At 36.8% G+C, this 16,282-nt stretch overlaps 1 protein-coding gene across 10 annotated transcripts in view; it reads right to left on the reverse strand.

Moving 5' to 3' along the window:
- Window positions 1-16,282, reverse strand: part of SOX6 (SRY-box transcription factor 6) — a 379,444-nt gene that overhangs the window by 208,157 nt on the left and 155,005 nt on the right. For all 10 annotated transcript variants that reach the window (XM_075502220.1, XM_075502218.1, XM_075502219.1 and 7 more), the window contains one exon: window positions 12,807-13,017. In XM_075502220.1, the coding sequence (XP_075358335.1) occupies window positions 12,807-13,017 (211 nt within the window). The remainder of the gene's footprint in view (window positions 1-12,806; window positions 13,018-16,282) is intronic.

Below are 16,282 nucleotides of genomic sequence, written 5' to 3' on the forward strand. Positions count from 1 at the left end.
AAAAACAAGGGAAAGTATAACTAAAAACAACTACAGAGCCATTTTAAGACATTTATATTTGCAGCAGCAGCCAATAAACACACTAAATAATTTCAACCTAATTTACAAAACAAGCCAATTTTAATATCCCTCCACATAAACTTAATAACAAAATAGTGCTATGATCTCAACTAGGAAAATCTAATTAAGTAATGTATAAAGACCAAAAAATAGAAACAATATTCAAAATCACACCAGTGAAAACCACAACTCACCACAATTCTCAGCCAGTAATTATGTTGTTCAAATCTTTGTGCCATAGGGTTATTCAACAGTTTTTTGTTCGCTTGTTTGTTTTCAGAAACCCACTTACAGTTTTGTTTTTAAAAATATCTTTGCACTGTTGGGAGCAGGAAGGAGACTGCCTAATAGCAGTGGAAATTTATCATAAGCCATTATTTAAAATATTCTACTTTGGCCAGCAAGGGCTCGGTAATATTTAAAAGCAGTCAGCAAGCAGTGGAAACTCTGGTATCTTTTGTAACAGTTCACATGTCAAACTGGCAAAGTGCCCACAGTGTACGGCAGAAAAATCTATTTAATGTCTGCCCCACAAGGCGACATGAGGCTTGATTGGCAGAAAGCAGAGAGTGGCTTTTGATCATGTGTCCTAACAAGCAGTTCCAGCTCCTGTCTCTTCGGCTGAACGGCTCCACATTACCTATTCAAACAGAAGTGACAGGCCACTGCACTACTCCTTGGCTCTAGTCTCACGCAGTGGGAGCTATGCTGGAGACAGAGCCACTGATTAAATATATCACTTTTTCAAGACAAGCAGGTTGTCTGAATCAAAGTTGGACAGAATAGACTCAACATTATTAAAAGAGGATATAAAACTGGAGTTGAGTGATGTTAGGCCAGTTTGTACAGCCTCAGGGATTCACAGACTGACAAGGGGAATAAGGAACAGCAGAACTCATAAAGCAGGGTCAGAAATTAGCTGTGACACCTTGGCCATTTTCCCATCACTTCAGGGCCACTGTGTTTCAAATCCTGTAGTCTCTTTTTGGCCTTTTTTTAATGATTTTGGGTGCGGGGAGGGGGAGCGGGGACATAAAAGTCGTTAACTACTGAAAGTTGCAAATTGCCGTTTCACAATAAAAGATAAAATATCAGCCACATTTTGCCACCTAATATACAGTGTTTTCTAATTAGATTGGGGCTTTTTCCTTGTATTCTCATCAGCCAAATTATTGTCATCAAATAATTTGTTGATACAGCACTAGCTACTCTTGCTCTAAGGAATAACTGAAAGCTGGGGAAAATGACTGGCTAGAGATGCTTATTACATTGCCTTGTTAGTTCATTAACAGATTGGTTTGATTTTTGAGGTTGTATGTCTGGACACTGTCTGTTGTGTTATCTGATACACAGACACAGAAAGGCAACAGCCAGGGTACATTGTCTAGTCGTTATATGACAGAAACAGCAGATACACTGAAACTTGGAGGAACCAATGCTCCAACTAAATTTTTAATTACGATTATAACTGCAGATGTAACCAGACCTATTAATAAAGCTGCAACAACCGCATTTCAACAGCTAAAAACACAAACAGTCCACAGAGGAAACAGAAACTGAAGTAAAGGAAGCTTATTTTACTCAGTGATGCATGTGCATGCCAGATCTATACAATTACTTCTGAGCTATTCACAGTTCTGTAAAAAAAGGTTAAATTTATGATACAAAATCTAGACAGATTTTTTCAGAACTACTCCTGCAGTAATTCCATCAAAATTAATAGAGTCACCTCAGGAATAAACTTGGTTCAATATTTATTTTTCACTATGGCAAGTTCTTCTGACATTTTAACAAACCGCTGCCCGATGTGTTAGTTTTTGTTTCACTGTAAATATTTAAAAGTAATCTGCTTGTTACATATTTAAGATACGATAAGGACCGCTAAGACCTACACTGAGAACCAGAGCTGTTTTAAACTTTGAAAATGCAGGTAAATTTGAAGATAGAGTAGAAGGAGCCGAATCCCCTAACACATACAGCATAGCATAAATGCAAACAGAATGCAGTCTTAAGGTGGTGTTAGACTAACAAGAAACTCACTGCGGAGCTCTCAATGTTTTTGGTGCCACTGCAGGCTCTCTAGACTGTGTTCAGAGTTCCTCCAGATGCGTGAAAGAGCCTGCTCGCTTCAACATTTTCAAACAAATAAAAGACAGAAGAGTATTCAAGATGGGTTTTTTTAGGTTCAGTGAAGATCGCGATTCACCGCAGAAGGTGATGTCACATCAAGTTCTTTAGGAAATGTGAGCAGGCAGCAGTGCATTATAGTTTCATGTCGAAATATGGCAAATGGTTATGTAAAGCATTAAGTAAAACAGTTAACAAAAAGGAAGATGAAAATAAACAGGCATTCATATGTAGGGCACTGTGCCCAGGAACTCTGGGCACCTATGTAAGTAAAACTAAAAATATATTATGATTAATAAAAGAAAACAGCTATTAGATACATTCCAAAAAGCTAGGCTGTAGAACAAGACATTTTGGCACGGCTTTACTGATTGGCAGCCCAAGTTAAAGACCGACCCAAGACTGCAGCAGAACGGGTGCTGCTAGTCAGGACGGAGCAATGCTAACAGGAGCTATCTGCAGATGTTTATACAGTACTTGCCGTCACAACTATATTTATATTTAAAAAGGGCTATTGCACACTTTTCTCATTAATATCACAATCTGAACTCTACAGAAGCACCACCACTTCTTTATGTTATTAAAGTAATACAGAATAGGGAGGATTTTGACACATTAACAACTGTTAACTCTTGCTTCATTTTGGAGATCAACATGCCAAAGAGTAAATAAGGAAGAAGCCTGGCTACAAATGGGAGTTAGAAGGATTCATCACAATGCAAAATACACTTATGAAGCACAGAAACATGTAGTTCACAACACTGAATTACATTTTGTCCCTGGTTTTCACTTTGCGCTCATCAGCAATGCACTGGGAAGTGAGAACACGCGCACAGGGCTAAAACTTGAGTTACACGGATGAATAGGGCTCAGATAGGGCTTGAGTATACTACCATTGAAGTTCATGATAAAGCCCTTCTTGGCTTTAAAGGTACCAGATCAGTCCTACAGTGCAGAACTAGAGGCCTTAAAATAAACCATACTTGAGACCACACCTGGGGTGCTGTGTCCAGTTCTGGGCTCCCCAGTACAAGAAAGACGTGGGCGTACTGGAGAGAGTCCAGCAATGGGCAACAAGACAATCAATTGATTGGAGGATCTCTCATATGAAGAGGGGCTGAGAGAGCCATGAGTGTTTAGCCTGGAAAAGGGCAGGCTCCAGGGGATATTATATAAATATCTGATGGCAGGAGTAAAGAAAACAGACCCACACTCTCTCAATGGTGCCCAGTGACAGGCCCAGAGGCAAAGGGCACAAAATGGAAATACAGGAAATTCCCTTGAAACATAAAAACCCCCTTTCTTGTTGTAAGGATGTATTGTAAGGGTGACCAAACACTGAACAGGCTGTGGAGTTTCCATCCTTGGAGATACTCAAAAAGTGACGGGACATGGCCCTGAGCAACCTGTTCTAGGTGATCCTGCTCTGAGGTGGGGCGTTGGACCGGACGATCGCAAGCGGTGCCTTCCCACCTCAGCCACCCTGTGATTCTCCAGCTCTATGAAACCAACAGCAAACGGAGTGCAGAAGAGCATGGATAGATTGTCACTGAAATAAACACAGTAAGGCTCTTTCACATATTGGCCGATACACTTGAAAGAAGAAAGCTGCATTTAATGATGACATCCTAAATTTTGTGATGCTGAACTGAGCAGTTCTTTGTAAAAAGGATAAATTCAAAATCCAATTTCCTCCGTCACATTACAAAACACTCTAGAAGATTTCCAAATTTTTTAAGCTCAAATTTTTCCCATTGCAAATTTCAGGGAAAATAAAAATGTTTAAAGAATACATAAATAAAGTAGTATTTTAAATGGAAAATATGAACTACTTTTTTTTCCCTAATTCTTACTTGTATTCAATGATACTCAAAAGTAACACTGACGTTGAATGCATTTAGTCTCTTTAACAAAATATTTGTTTGGGGTTAATTAGCAGGTCTGAAGACTAATCTTAATAACTGTTTGTTGTTTCCACTGGAGGCAGGTTTCCCTCACCAAAGAAGTGACATCTTGGAGTTTCAGACTAGAACACAGAGGTGAGAGTAGCTTCTCTCTCCGTTAGATGAACAAGACAGCCTGAGCGTGTAGCTGCCTCCTGCAGCCAGACAGCGAATGCTTCTGTCTCTCTTGTGGCAACCAAATAAAGTTGTCAAAATTATTTTTAAGTAATGATAAGGTATCTAAACCAAACACTGTATAGAAAAATAAGGAATATATCAGCATTTAAAATGTATATGCTGCTGAGCATTTTTACTGTCATTTCTATAAGAAAAGCAGATCTAATTACCTGTATCTCTAAAGTGCGTACCTAGCATTTTTATTATGTATTATAACATTTTGCTTAGAGTTGACATTTTTATTCTGACAAGCACTGTCTGGAGAGCTCTCAATAAATAATACATTTACAATTTTCAGTAAATAAGCACTGGACACAAATCGTTATCCTTACTTACAACTGCCCCTCTCTAATAGTGCTTTTACAAGTAAGGTGACTATTCAGTCTAATGCAATACTCTCAGTGCTGGAAAGATATTTTCACTCATTACCCCAGTCACAAGCACTTAAAGCACTTTTAGGCCCTGTTGCAAAACAGCAGGAATGGCAAAGCAAATAAGACCAACTAAAACTAAAGTTCATCACCAAAGAAATCTGAGGTTATTCACCCTACAGAACTTGGAAAATACAATGGCATACAAGATCAGCCACATTCGAGCTCTATCTTTCCCTCATATTTTTATATTTACATTAGCAATTTTAGGAAGCGAAGTATTGCAGTCTAGTCCCTACTATTAACCTGATGACTACAAAATGTATTTCAATTACCGTTTTAAAGCATGATCTGATCATAACGTTGTTTGTGTCACAGTACATCAGAAACCAACGAAGTTTGAATTTATTTTTCTGCTGCCAAGATCACGCAACTGAAGCAATTCTCCATATTTTTACAGCTGTTTACTCACTCACATTCTTCACCACAGAGTCCAATGTCAGTTGTACCCATTCATACTGAACTTGTGTTTCTTACTGCTCTAAGGAAAAAGCTGGCTTTTTAGATATACTTTTTTATATGCTTTCATTATACTAAGGCATTATACTTTCATTATACTAAAGCATTAATTTCATTAATGCTTTCATAATACTAATAACACACAAATAGTGTAAAGATAGCAGATCTTATACCATGACTAAAAAGGAGACAAAAATAAAGCATAGTGCAGAACATTATATAAAATGAAAGCACAGAGGCAATTTATCACACAGTAAAAATTGAATTAAATTAAATTGTATCCAGCAGTGGACAATGTCAGAATTGAGAGGTACAGTGGGATTAAAGAAAAAGATGAGATGACCCCCGAAGGTAAGACGTTGGAAAACACAGTCACTGGGGAGGAACTGGTTGGAATGGTCAGTAGATGCTGGTGCTGAGAAGATTTCGGCCTGTTTCAGTTTATTCTGTCCCTGTCTACAGCTCAAGTTCAGAGGCAACAAGGAAAGGCTGAAAGCCCATTTGTTCTAATGAAAAGGATTTTACTCATCTCAAATATTCAGGGCTGAATAAAGACATTTCCTCAATGCAACGCGAGCATCTCAAAACGGTGAAAGTAAACATCTACCTAAAAATACTTTAAAGAGTTATCATAGCTAGAAGGGGTGTCCCAATCTTCAGAATTGAGACCTGAATTTCAGACTCTCCCCACATCAGGATTCGAGCTATGATCAACTCTGTTTATTAGCAAACGCAACAATTTTGTAGAGGTGCAGAGGTACAAAGCTTCAACAAGAAAACAACCTGTATTGGGAAACACAACCTCCAGAAAAGTAAAGCTCCATAAAACACCATAGATCCTACATCTAGGTAACTGCCTGATAGTAACCAAGGTGTATTTTCACCTGTCAGGTCCTCATGTGGCTATTTCCATTCAACTTCCAGCACATCCTATTATGAAAAATGCTACATTACACTCACCACATTCTTGTTGATAATCCTGAATTAGAGATAAGAACTGAAGGGACATGAAAACCTTTTAGCAAAAAAGACAGTTTCCATAATCTCTTGACTTATTCATACAGATCTCATTCTTCATGATACCTGTGTAAAAGCCTGTACTGTTCCCCATTTCTGTGCCATGAACAAATTTCAGAACAAAGAAAACTGAAGGGAAACTTTCAAATGTAGCATGAGACATACTGAAAAATGCTGAAGAATTACTATACTGTAATCCACACAGAACCTGTGAGTAATGACTAGATGCTCAAATGCTACAACACTGGGCAAGATTGTAGGGCAGACAGCCAGACAATAAATGCAAAGATAAGGTGGAAAGATGACGACATGTGCCAGTTTCTTAAATAAAAATTGTGAGATAGCATTTAATCACAAAACAATACGCTGAAAGACTTAAAGGATATAAGACAGGAAATAATCATAAAAAATGCATAAATTCTCATCTACTTAGAAGGACAAATAAAAATATGAGACAAAATATTAATGACCAGCAGATACAGTATGGTTACACAGGCTGGGTCTGCCTTTGCAAAAAGAAATATTCACCTAAATATACGTTGCATTCTAAATGTCATTAAAACAAGTTCATTAAAGTTATTTCTGCTTCAGATAAGAATGAATTTTGATAGAAAAATCAAATACATCGGCTAGAAAGAAACTAGGCTGCATCTTCTTTTAGTTACCAGGAAAACAACCCTAGAAACCACTTTCTTTGTGGTAATGTTCCTAAAAAGTCCTAAATTATTTTAACACATTAAGACATAGGAATTCACTGTACCCTTCAACAAATGAATTCCTCGAGAAAAAAAGAGACAGTGAGTTGCATTTAATTATATGGTAAAGAGGTAAGTAATTCAAAAAGGTTTAGGAAAATGTGTCTCATATCTCTTCTCTAACTTGATCTGAGTCATCTATTTATTGTGTGGGTTTTTGGGCTTTCGTGTTTTTATTTTGGAAGCATGTTTGGAGTTTACCAGAAAAATTCCTCAGCCTAGATGCTACCATATATGGCTTTTGATAAGTAAAAGATATGTATTAAATTAACTATATACATAACTGATTCTGAATTTGCTCACCAAAAATTATTTTTAAGAAGAAAAGGGAAACACGATGAGGGTGGTACCTAGCAGATGTGGCAAGGTTTTTCAAAGATGATGAAAGGATTTTGAAGAAGGTGGGTTTTTTCATATGCAAAGAGCTTGTTTCTAGCTGAGAGGAGCCCCAGTTACCATTTATGAATTCCATAGGTATCACAAAAACCAGAACACTAGTATTAATTCATTTTTAACAATTAGTTTGGATAATCCTAATACCAAATCCCAGTAACATTTTTAAAGCCTTGAAACAGAACAAAATATCTGTAGCCATCAAGACAACTGAAGAATAAAGAACAGGGGTCTATAAATGCCAGGTGTATTAGGACAACCAGGGATCATGCCTTCATCAGTGGAAAGTGTGGGTATAGAGCATACCACAAGACAAATAACTTGAATTAAATCTCAGTAAAACTTCTGAAAAACATTCAGAAATATTAATTGAACACAGATGGTCAGTCGTTCACTTCTAGACCTGATCCACAAAAGACAACTCCTGACATGTAATGTCCTCAAATGTTGTGCTTAAAACCATACCAGAAAACAAGTGTATATGCCTGAACTCTGCCTGTTCTCAGCTGTGGGAGGCTTAAAACAAAGAACACAAAACTGAAACTCTCCATTCATTTAATACAATATACCACACACAGATTCTATTAAAAAAAAAAAAAAACACCAACCCCAACAACAAAAAAAACCTGCATAAAATTACAACCAAAATGGTTTACGAGTGACCAGTTATAAAACACAGTATGTGAAAGTTTAAGTTTATGTCCCAGTGAAGTCAACAGGAAATATGTACGTATTTGTGTGTGCAATACTTGAGTATACTGTCCTTACTGGCATGGTAGAAAATTTTATAGGGAAGTGTTAATCTATTTCAAGGCAATATGAAAGAAAGCCTTCAATTATTATTAACTACTGAAGCTGAAGAAAAAAAAATAACAAAACACAAAATCAGAAAAACCACCACTCCCAAGTAGTGTAGTAAGATTTTCCCTATTGCATATAAAATGAATAATACATGTGAATCCTTAATTTTTAATTTAGGTATCTTTAGACGTATTATGTATCACTATGAGTTACATATATCCACCAATAGAGAGAGAGTACAAACAGGTGCACATGACAGAGAATAGATGGAAATTTATGAATATACTACTCTTTATATAGATGTTCATTATTCCAACATGCATACGTAAAAATCTTTGATCTCTGAATGTTCAACTATGGTCTTCAAGGAGGAAACAAGAATGGGAAGCAGTTTATAAAAAGCTTGTGCTAGAATTCTGAACTGAGCTTGGCTGAAAAATGATACTGTATACATCACTCAGAATCAAGGTCAAAAGTGAATTAGGAATCCAGGCCCTGAGTAATGAGGGCTTAGCACTTAGCAGAAATGACATGCCCAGTTTCCAGCTCAGAAGTGCCAGCTGACCTGCCAACCTAGCATTCCAGATCTGAAAGGGGGAAATCTGCTCTCCTAGCTACAGACAAGATGTGTACTACTAATTATTGCTCGTAGAGGCTTATGATGAAGTACAGGAGGATAGTTGTCTGGAAGCCAATTCTCAGCCTAGAATTCAGGCAGCCCAGGCGATGTAAATCTGTCTCACAAAAGTAATATAAGCAATATGCTGAAAGAAAGGTCTTTTACTGAAGGGGGATAGAAAGGGAAAGAAGCAGTCTGACCATACTATCTAACATAAACTCTTCATTTGAGCTGTAAAGAGATTTAACACTTGATTGTACTGGAGGATACTTCCAAAGAAAAAAAGCCAGTAAAACAATCCTTCTGCTCATAGAAGAACTAAGAAGATGAATATATTGAAGTTATCCAAGAAGCCCTACAGTCTAGTGTTGTTGATTAAATTAGACACCTGTTCATTTCTGACCTCTTCTGTCTTATGAGAACACATGTCAGCAAAGTCTTTACATACTCAAATTAACTCTAAATATTTGTAGTATTCTTTTTTTTTTCCCAGTTACAATTTTCTCATCAATTTTCTCATTTCCCAATCATTATAAATTAAGACACAGGAATGCCTTAGTGTACAAAGTATGCAAATACTGGACCATGAAGTCAAAAAATGTTGTTTATCCTGTGGTGTTGGTAATCTTTGTTCAAACTACAAATAATGCTAAAAACGTACCTAAGGTATATTCAGTCCTGTATGAGGTGCTCATGTTCCCAGTATTATACACAAGACATGACACTGGCTGAAGCACTATTATTAAAGAGAGATTAAAACAGCTGTACATTATGCTGAAGCACTCACTCTTTCCTTTACAAACAGACGGTCCTGGATTACAAGCAGCACTTGACCATTTAAATCACTACAACAACCAGATTTAACCAGCTGGGCCATATTCTCTTAGGCAATGCCTGTTGACCTCCTCAGTCACAGCTGCTCAGATGAAATTCTCATTAGACAACTTATTTTCAGAAGCCAAAGGACTCTGATTAAATATATCTATTTAGACACAATAAAGTCTTTCAGTATATACTTCTTTCCCAATGTTATGAGGTACAACAGAGACCACAAGTAGTATATACAAGCATAAAAGACACCTGATATCTGAAGGTGTACCACAAAATATTTAAGCATTTGACACCAGCAACTCATATTACTCAAATTTAGATCCTACAGATGGACCAGAAAGTTACTGTAACAACATTAAAAGAGACTTGCTGCTGTACTCGCGTGGGGGTTAGAGCAGACGACTGGAATTCTTGAGTTCTTTATTCCACTTCTAACTCTACAATTAACTTGACATATGATCGTATGTTAGCCCAGTTCCCACAGCTACATCTATGGTCATGGAGATCCTCCCTATAAAAGATGCTGACATGTACTATTAATTTATTCAAAGGAGTGGTGTAAGACTTCAAGCCCCACAGATATTACACAGCAGTATACAGTAGAAATACATGCCTTTTCCCCATTACATTCATTAAAGCAATTATATTATGCTATCTATTTGGTGGAAAAATCAGCAGCTGTTTTTCAATTTGGGTAAGCAATTTTGTGACAGATCAGGACTTATTACACAAACGTGTCCTCAACAGCATTGGCTGCGTACCATTTTAAGAAAAGAATTCCATAGAAACCTATTTTAAAGGATAGATGTTAAAGAGCATCATGTATGGTACACGTGTGATTAGGCTATTAATTAGGTTGTTTAAAAGAGACTATAAGATGGCAAAACATTTTCTTAATCTCAGACCTCATTTCTCCAACTGACTCTGCACTGAGTCAGTTGCAGCACCCACAGTCACAACAAAGATCAGAGTCTTAAAATAGTAATTATTTTTAAAATGTTATTTTATTCCAATCAAACAAGTATGGAGAGTTTACTTCTTTTTAATTCAGAGAAACCTCTGAATACTGGAATAGCTATTCAAATCTATCATAAGAATTTTGGTATTCCTAGTCTACACAGAAGTTTAAAACCATTGAGCTTCCTAAGTGTAACACCCTGAAGAATTTCCAATCTTTCTATTAATGACTTTTCCATGTTAGTTTATATGGTACCAATCAGATGTTCATTAATTATTTTCTGTAAAATGGAAGTGGCCTTTTTTCCTACAGAAAATGCTGGATGGATTGAAAAGAACTTAACATGAAGATACAGTCAATTACCTTTGAACTTACAGGCAGACTTTAGAATAGTTTTCCAGTATAATGTGGTCCATAACAGGCAAGATTATTTTATAGATCAGAAATTACCTTTATTTCACAGCTGGTGAGAACATACAGCATGGAAGGCTCAAACGCAGTGAGAGGGATCTCTCTGCTGTCACATACCTCTCAAATCAACTAGTGTATACTAATACAGAGGAAGTGCAGAAAATTCTTAAGAATTCATACAAAAATAAGCTATGAAATGCTTGATTCCTTACAGTAAGATACTATGTTTAAACTTTTTGATGCACATTTTTATTAGCACACCATTCAGTATACTCCTGGAAAAGTCTTAGCTGTGGTGTCACTATAATCAACAGCAACTTGTGTACTCCTGCAGCAAAGTATGAGCCAAGACCTTTGATTAGCATGGAGTGTTGAACGACTGTTACTGACTGTAAAAAACAACTTTGCTAAAGTAACATTTAAAATAGTTTTCCTAGTCTAACCACCAAATCTAAGAAAGCAATTTTTAAAAGAGTGATCTTTACAGCTGAAAACAGACAGATGGTAGTAAAGAATCTGGGACATTCTCTCTTTAGAGATGTTTCACCAGTTTCAGAAAGGACACCTATAGAACACATTTATCTATGTGCTGGCATTTAACAATTATGCCAAGAAATTTGAAAGCCTACTTCCATCCGTACATGATTTTATCCCATATTTAAACATATTATTGTATCAGCACCAATTTTAATTGAAATCTACATTGCTACATGGAGCCAAGTGATCCTGAAGTGCACTGTTTGAAGTGCACTGTGACCATACCATGAAATTGAGGAGGTAAAATCATTTTGAACTCATTCATATTTCAAAGAAAAAAGGGATCACAAAGTTCTACTGCCTTGTGGTTCTACTACGTCACAAATATTCTTGCTGGGTTATTTTTAAGGCCACAAAACAACACTGGTAAATTAACTAACAGAATCCACACAGATGCCTCCACACCTCTTTATCTATTTCAGAGCCTCCCGCTCTCACATCTTCCCTGATTCAAACTCATGTATGAGCTCACAGACTAGAAGGTATTGCTGCAGAAGCAACCAAGACTTCATCCTACTTGACATGAGGAGAGATTTTCATAGTGGACCCCGACCATGTGCACACACATACTGATAAACTCATTCTCCAATTCTGTTTAGTTCCTATCAAGGCCAAAATCTTAGCAAAGTCAATGAAAATATCTGAATAAGGACTGAATACATAAACTGCCTTTAGAGCTCAAAGATTTGTCCTCATTTTTATCTCTCTCTTTTAATACTTGTAACAATATATGAACAGGCTGTAAAAAAATTGATTTCTTCAGCCACAATTCTAGGTATATTGGTCAGAACTATGTACTTTTTACACTTAAAACTCTTTCCCATTCTCCTAGCCACAGACACTGGGTCGTTAAGGTGATGAAAGATGAGAATTTCTAAGCAAAACAAACCAGCTCATGTTTTATTCATTCCTATTGTTTAAAATAAACATTTATCTTTTAAAAGAAAAAGAACAAATACCACTGAGGAATATCCCTCACAACTCTACAACCAGTTAACAATTCACCATAACCTTTCAAGTAAGAGTGGAGTTTTCACCTAAACCGACATTCTTGCTTTGACTCACAGACAACTAACCCAATTTAGAAAGTTCTAAAAAACTGGCATATTTGTCTAAAATCCCTAATGGATCTCAAGCTACCATTGCCATGGTAACCTGTGAATAACTTTATCCTAGCCTTTGCCAATTATGCAATTTTCTGGCTCTTGATACCCAATGCATTCTTTATGCCATAAAAATTGTAGGGTTTGGGGGTGGGGAAACTGTATCATCTTATCCAACACATACCCTCTTGCTCAGTCCTGGTCATTTCTTCTAGTTTCTTCTGCTTCAGTGTGTCCACCACATCTGCAAGGCTTCCTTTGCGGCGTTCTGGCGTTCCAAAATTAACACTGGTCATTAGCTCACTGCGGTCACGACCTCCTTCGTCGGGCTTGTTTGGTGAGGTAGAGGTATTTCGGAAGGAATATAGGGAACATAACTTATTACTCTCTGACTCCTGCAAAGAAACAATACAATGTGAAAACACAGGCTATTCTCTTACGTCAGAAGGATCTCAAACAGGTAAAAGTTGAAAACATTATTTATTAGTCTGTAATACTAACGAGCCTACATGTATCCTCCAGTTTCTAAAATGAGCATTATTATTTGAATTTCTCAGTTTCAGTGCTTGACAGGGGCTCTTTTTTCCTTAAGGCCAGTCCTCTCCATGCTTCTAACTGAGAAGCATCTCATACTCTCATACTTCATGCCTGAGATACTCCTCATCAAGGATTTTCCTTGTCAGAAACAAGCCACTTCAACACTTTTTTCAATGAATGTAAGCTTTCACAGTTTTCTTTAGTTCCTTAAGTAAAGGCAACACATGTAGCACTGAGAGAGAAAATACAGGCAAAGACAAATTATTCCTGGATAGATCCTCAGCTAATGGAAAAAACCATAACTTTAAAACTAGGAAAAGAGTTAGGCCAATAATGACTGAGGAGCAAGGAATCTACTTCACAGTTAAGCAAAGCTTATGGTGCCTTCCCATGCTCATTCACTGCTCTTTAAATTAAACATTTTTCTTAAAGAATGAAGGTTATAATGCTTCGAATATACAAAAGGAGATGTTACTTTCCAGGCTAACATAGTCAAGAATGAGCAAGGAAACGAGTTTATGGCAGAACGAGTCATGTATGCTGATACATAGGTATTGAGACTGCATGTATCAGAGAAGGTATTATATAGTCAAAAACACAGAAAGAGAAGTAAAAGGGTTCATCTCCCTTGTCAATAGATAACACATAGTATTTGAGCAATAAGCTAAAAAAAAAAAAGCATCAAAAAGCAATGAGTAATGTCAGTTCTCCTCAGTTTTGTGATATCACCCAACAATCAAGCCCTTCATGATCTTCTCTGGCTCAGACTCCTCATTCTCCCAGCCATAGATGCAACATTCACTGCATCTCTGCTTTCACTCTTTCAGCCAAAAAGAGCACAAATTCTTCCATTTGCCCTCAAATACTCAACCATGGGAATTTCTCACACACTTCCCTTTCCAAACTTTTGATTCTCTTTTGATTTTTAATAATATCAGGCTAGGCGTGCTAAAAATTGTGGGGGAAAAAAAATCAAGGTTTTTTGTTTATGGTATGCCTAGTGTGTATATTCAATGCCATAAAACAGATTTTCTTTAAAATTAAAGAGTAATAATAATAGTGGCAATATATTTAAGAATTAAGAGATGAATTAATAGTTCTATCAAAAATCATTCTCCCAATTCATAGTGTTCCCCACAAACAATAATATTCCTACTACTCTACGAGCTGAAAATACCCATCTACAGAGTACTGAAAAAACTTGTGTTGGGAAATGTCCCAGGTGAAACAAGGTCTGAAGAAAGATGAACTAGAGAACATTAATCATCAGCAACAACATCAGACATAAATTTTTGCTTCAGTCTTGAACGGTTTAAGAAGTAGCTGTGCAATGTAACAGAAAGGGCAACACTAACAATGAGCAAGTGTGGTAACTAAGGGCTGTGGACTGCATAGAAGATGGGGGTGCCAAATCATCATCAAGCACAGTAGTACATGATCAGCACAGCACTATTATTGCCCTTGGAGAAGGAGGCAGCATTTGCTAGTGATGTTGAAAATGTGTTTATTCACTAAGACAGGAAACTAAAGACTCTATCGCATCCCAGCAGTAGCAGCATCCCTGTCAACACAGTAGGAGTGACAGAGGTTTTGTAAGCACAGAGAGAGAGGTGACATGGAACAAAAACTTTACCTTCATTTTTTCATCTATCAAACATTAAAGAATTTTACATTCCATCCATTTGTATTCATTAAAGAATCAAACATCACAAAGGTCAACAATAGCTTAGAAAGACCAGGTACAGAGCTGAATTTATTTAGTTGCCTTTAGAAAAGGAAGGCTTCCTCATCTTCAATTGTTTCTGAAAACTACTTTGCATCTTTCTTAAAACTTGGTCTAAGTTACAATAGAGATGAAAAAAAGCATCTTCTAATATTTTTCAGATTTAAAACTTGAATTTCTATAATACATTTCCTCAATGAAGAATTAATACTATATAACATGGCATTTTCACCTTTGAAGAGTACAGCATAAGAGCAACTTAGTAATTTTCAAAGAGTTTGTTCTCAAGAAAGCAATGTCCTCTTATAGTACATGAAACATATCCATCAGGCTCAATGCAGGGTTTTTCATATTCTCAGCAAGGAACACTAAATCTATTGTTCAGGCCGGAAACAAGAAGATAAGGCTAATCTGTGGAGCACGTAGAAATGACTGAATGTTCTTCCTCCTGATAACCTATCCTCTCCCTCATCTGGATGCATACATGGTCCAGCACAATGTTCCTTCACTGCTAAGGAAAGACTCTCCAAGTCCTGCCTCCATTAGGCAGCACATCCTCACTTCTTTTTCTTGCCCAAAAGACTACAATGTCCATAATGAAGATGAGACAAGTTTAAACTCCATGCAAATGATGTACATTTATGGAATGGAGGCAGAATGACAGCCTTTGCAAGAATGAGGATCTGTCCAACTAATGGAGCATTTTATATTGTCAGTTTTGTGCGTAATTAAAATGTAGAATAAAAATAAAAGAATAAAAGGTATCCCTAATATTTTTGGTTCTGTTTGGCCCTACAGCTGTAGTATTGGGGTCAATAAATGGCTAATACATTTGCAGTGTACTATCTGAATTGGCACCCTAAGAAACCCAGCAAGGATGACTTTCTGAGCCCCATCTTTTTCTGAAATCGGAAATGGTTAAAAAGAGTAGCTGAGGATTCAGCAGGAGAACTGCACAAACTGAAAGGCATTCAAGGGATTAGACAGGCAAATGGAAAAACTGTAGACCAGTCCAGTGTAAATACCTTATCTAATAATAGCAGAACTCAGCTAGAAAAATCTAAATCAGCTGCATGTACAATTATCTACGAGAAACAAAACCAATTCCCATGCATTCTATGATTCCAGATAAATTTGTGAATAATCTACAAATAAAATGTAGCTAAAATGAAACATTGAAAAGCCTTCAGAAGGAATTTTATAGCTATGCAATCAGAATAGATATTTTTACTCCTATGTATCTACTGTTGGCAGCTTTCTTTTTTACTCCAACCATATGAACAGGTTATTATTGAACTCACATTCATGGCAAACTAGACAGATCAAAAAACAATGGGGTAAGCGAAGCATTTCTGTTATATTTTCTCTAGAAAGGTGACTCAACTGTATTTGACGGGAGG

This window comes from Mycteria americana, chromosome 5, assembly GCF_035582795.1.
Source record: "Mycteria americana isolate JAX WOST 10 ecotype Jacksonville Zoo and Gardens chromosome 5, USCA_MyAme_1.0, whole genome shotgun sequence".
NCBI lineage: Eukaryota > Metazoa > Chordata > Aves > Ciconiiformes > Ciconiidae > Mycteria > Mycteria americana.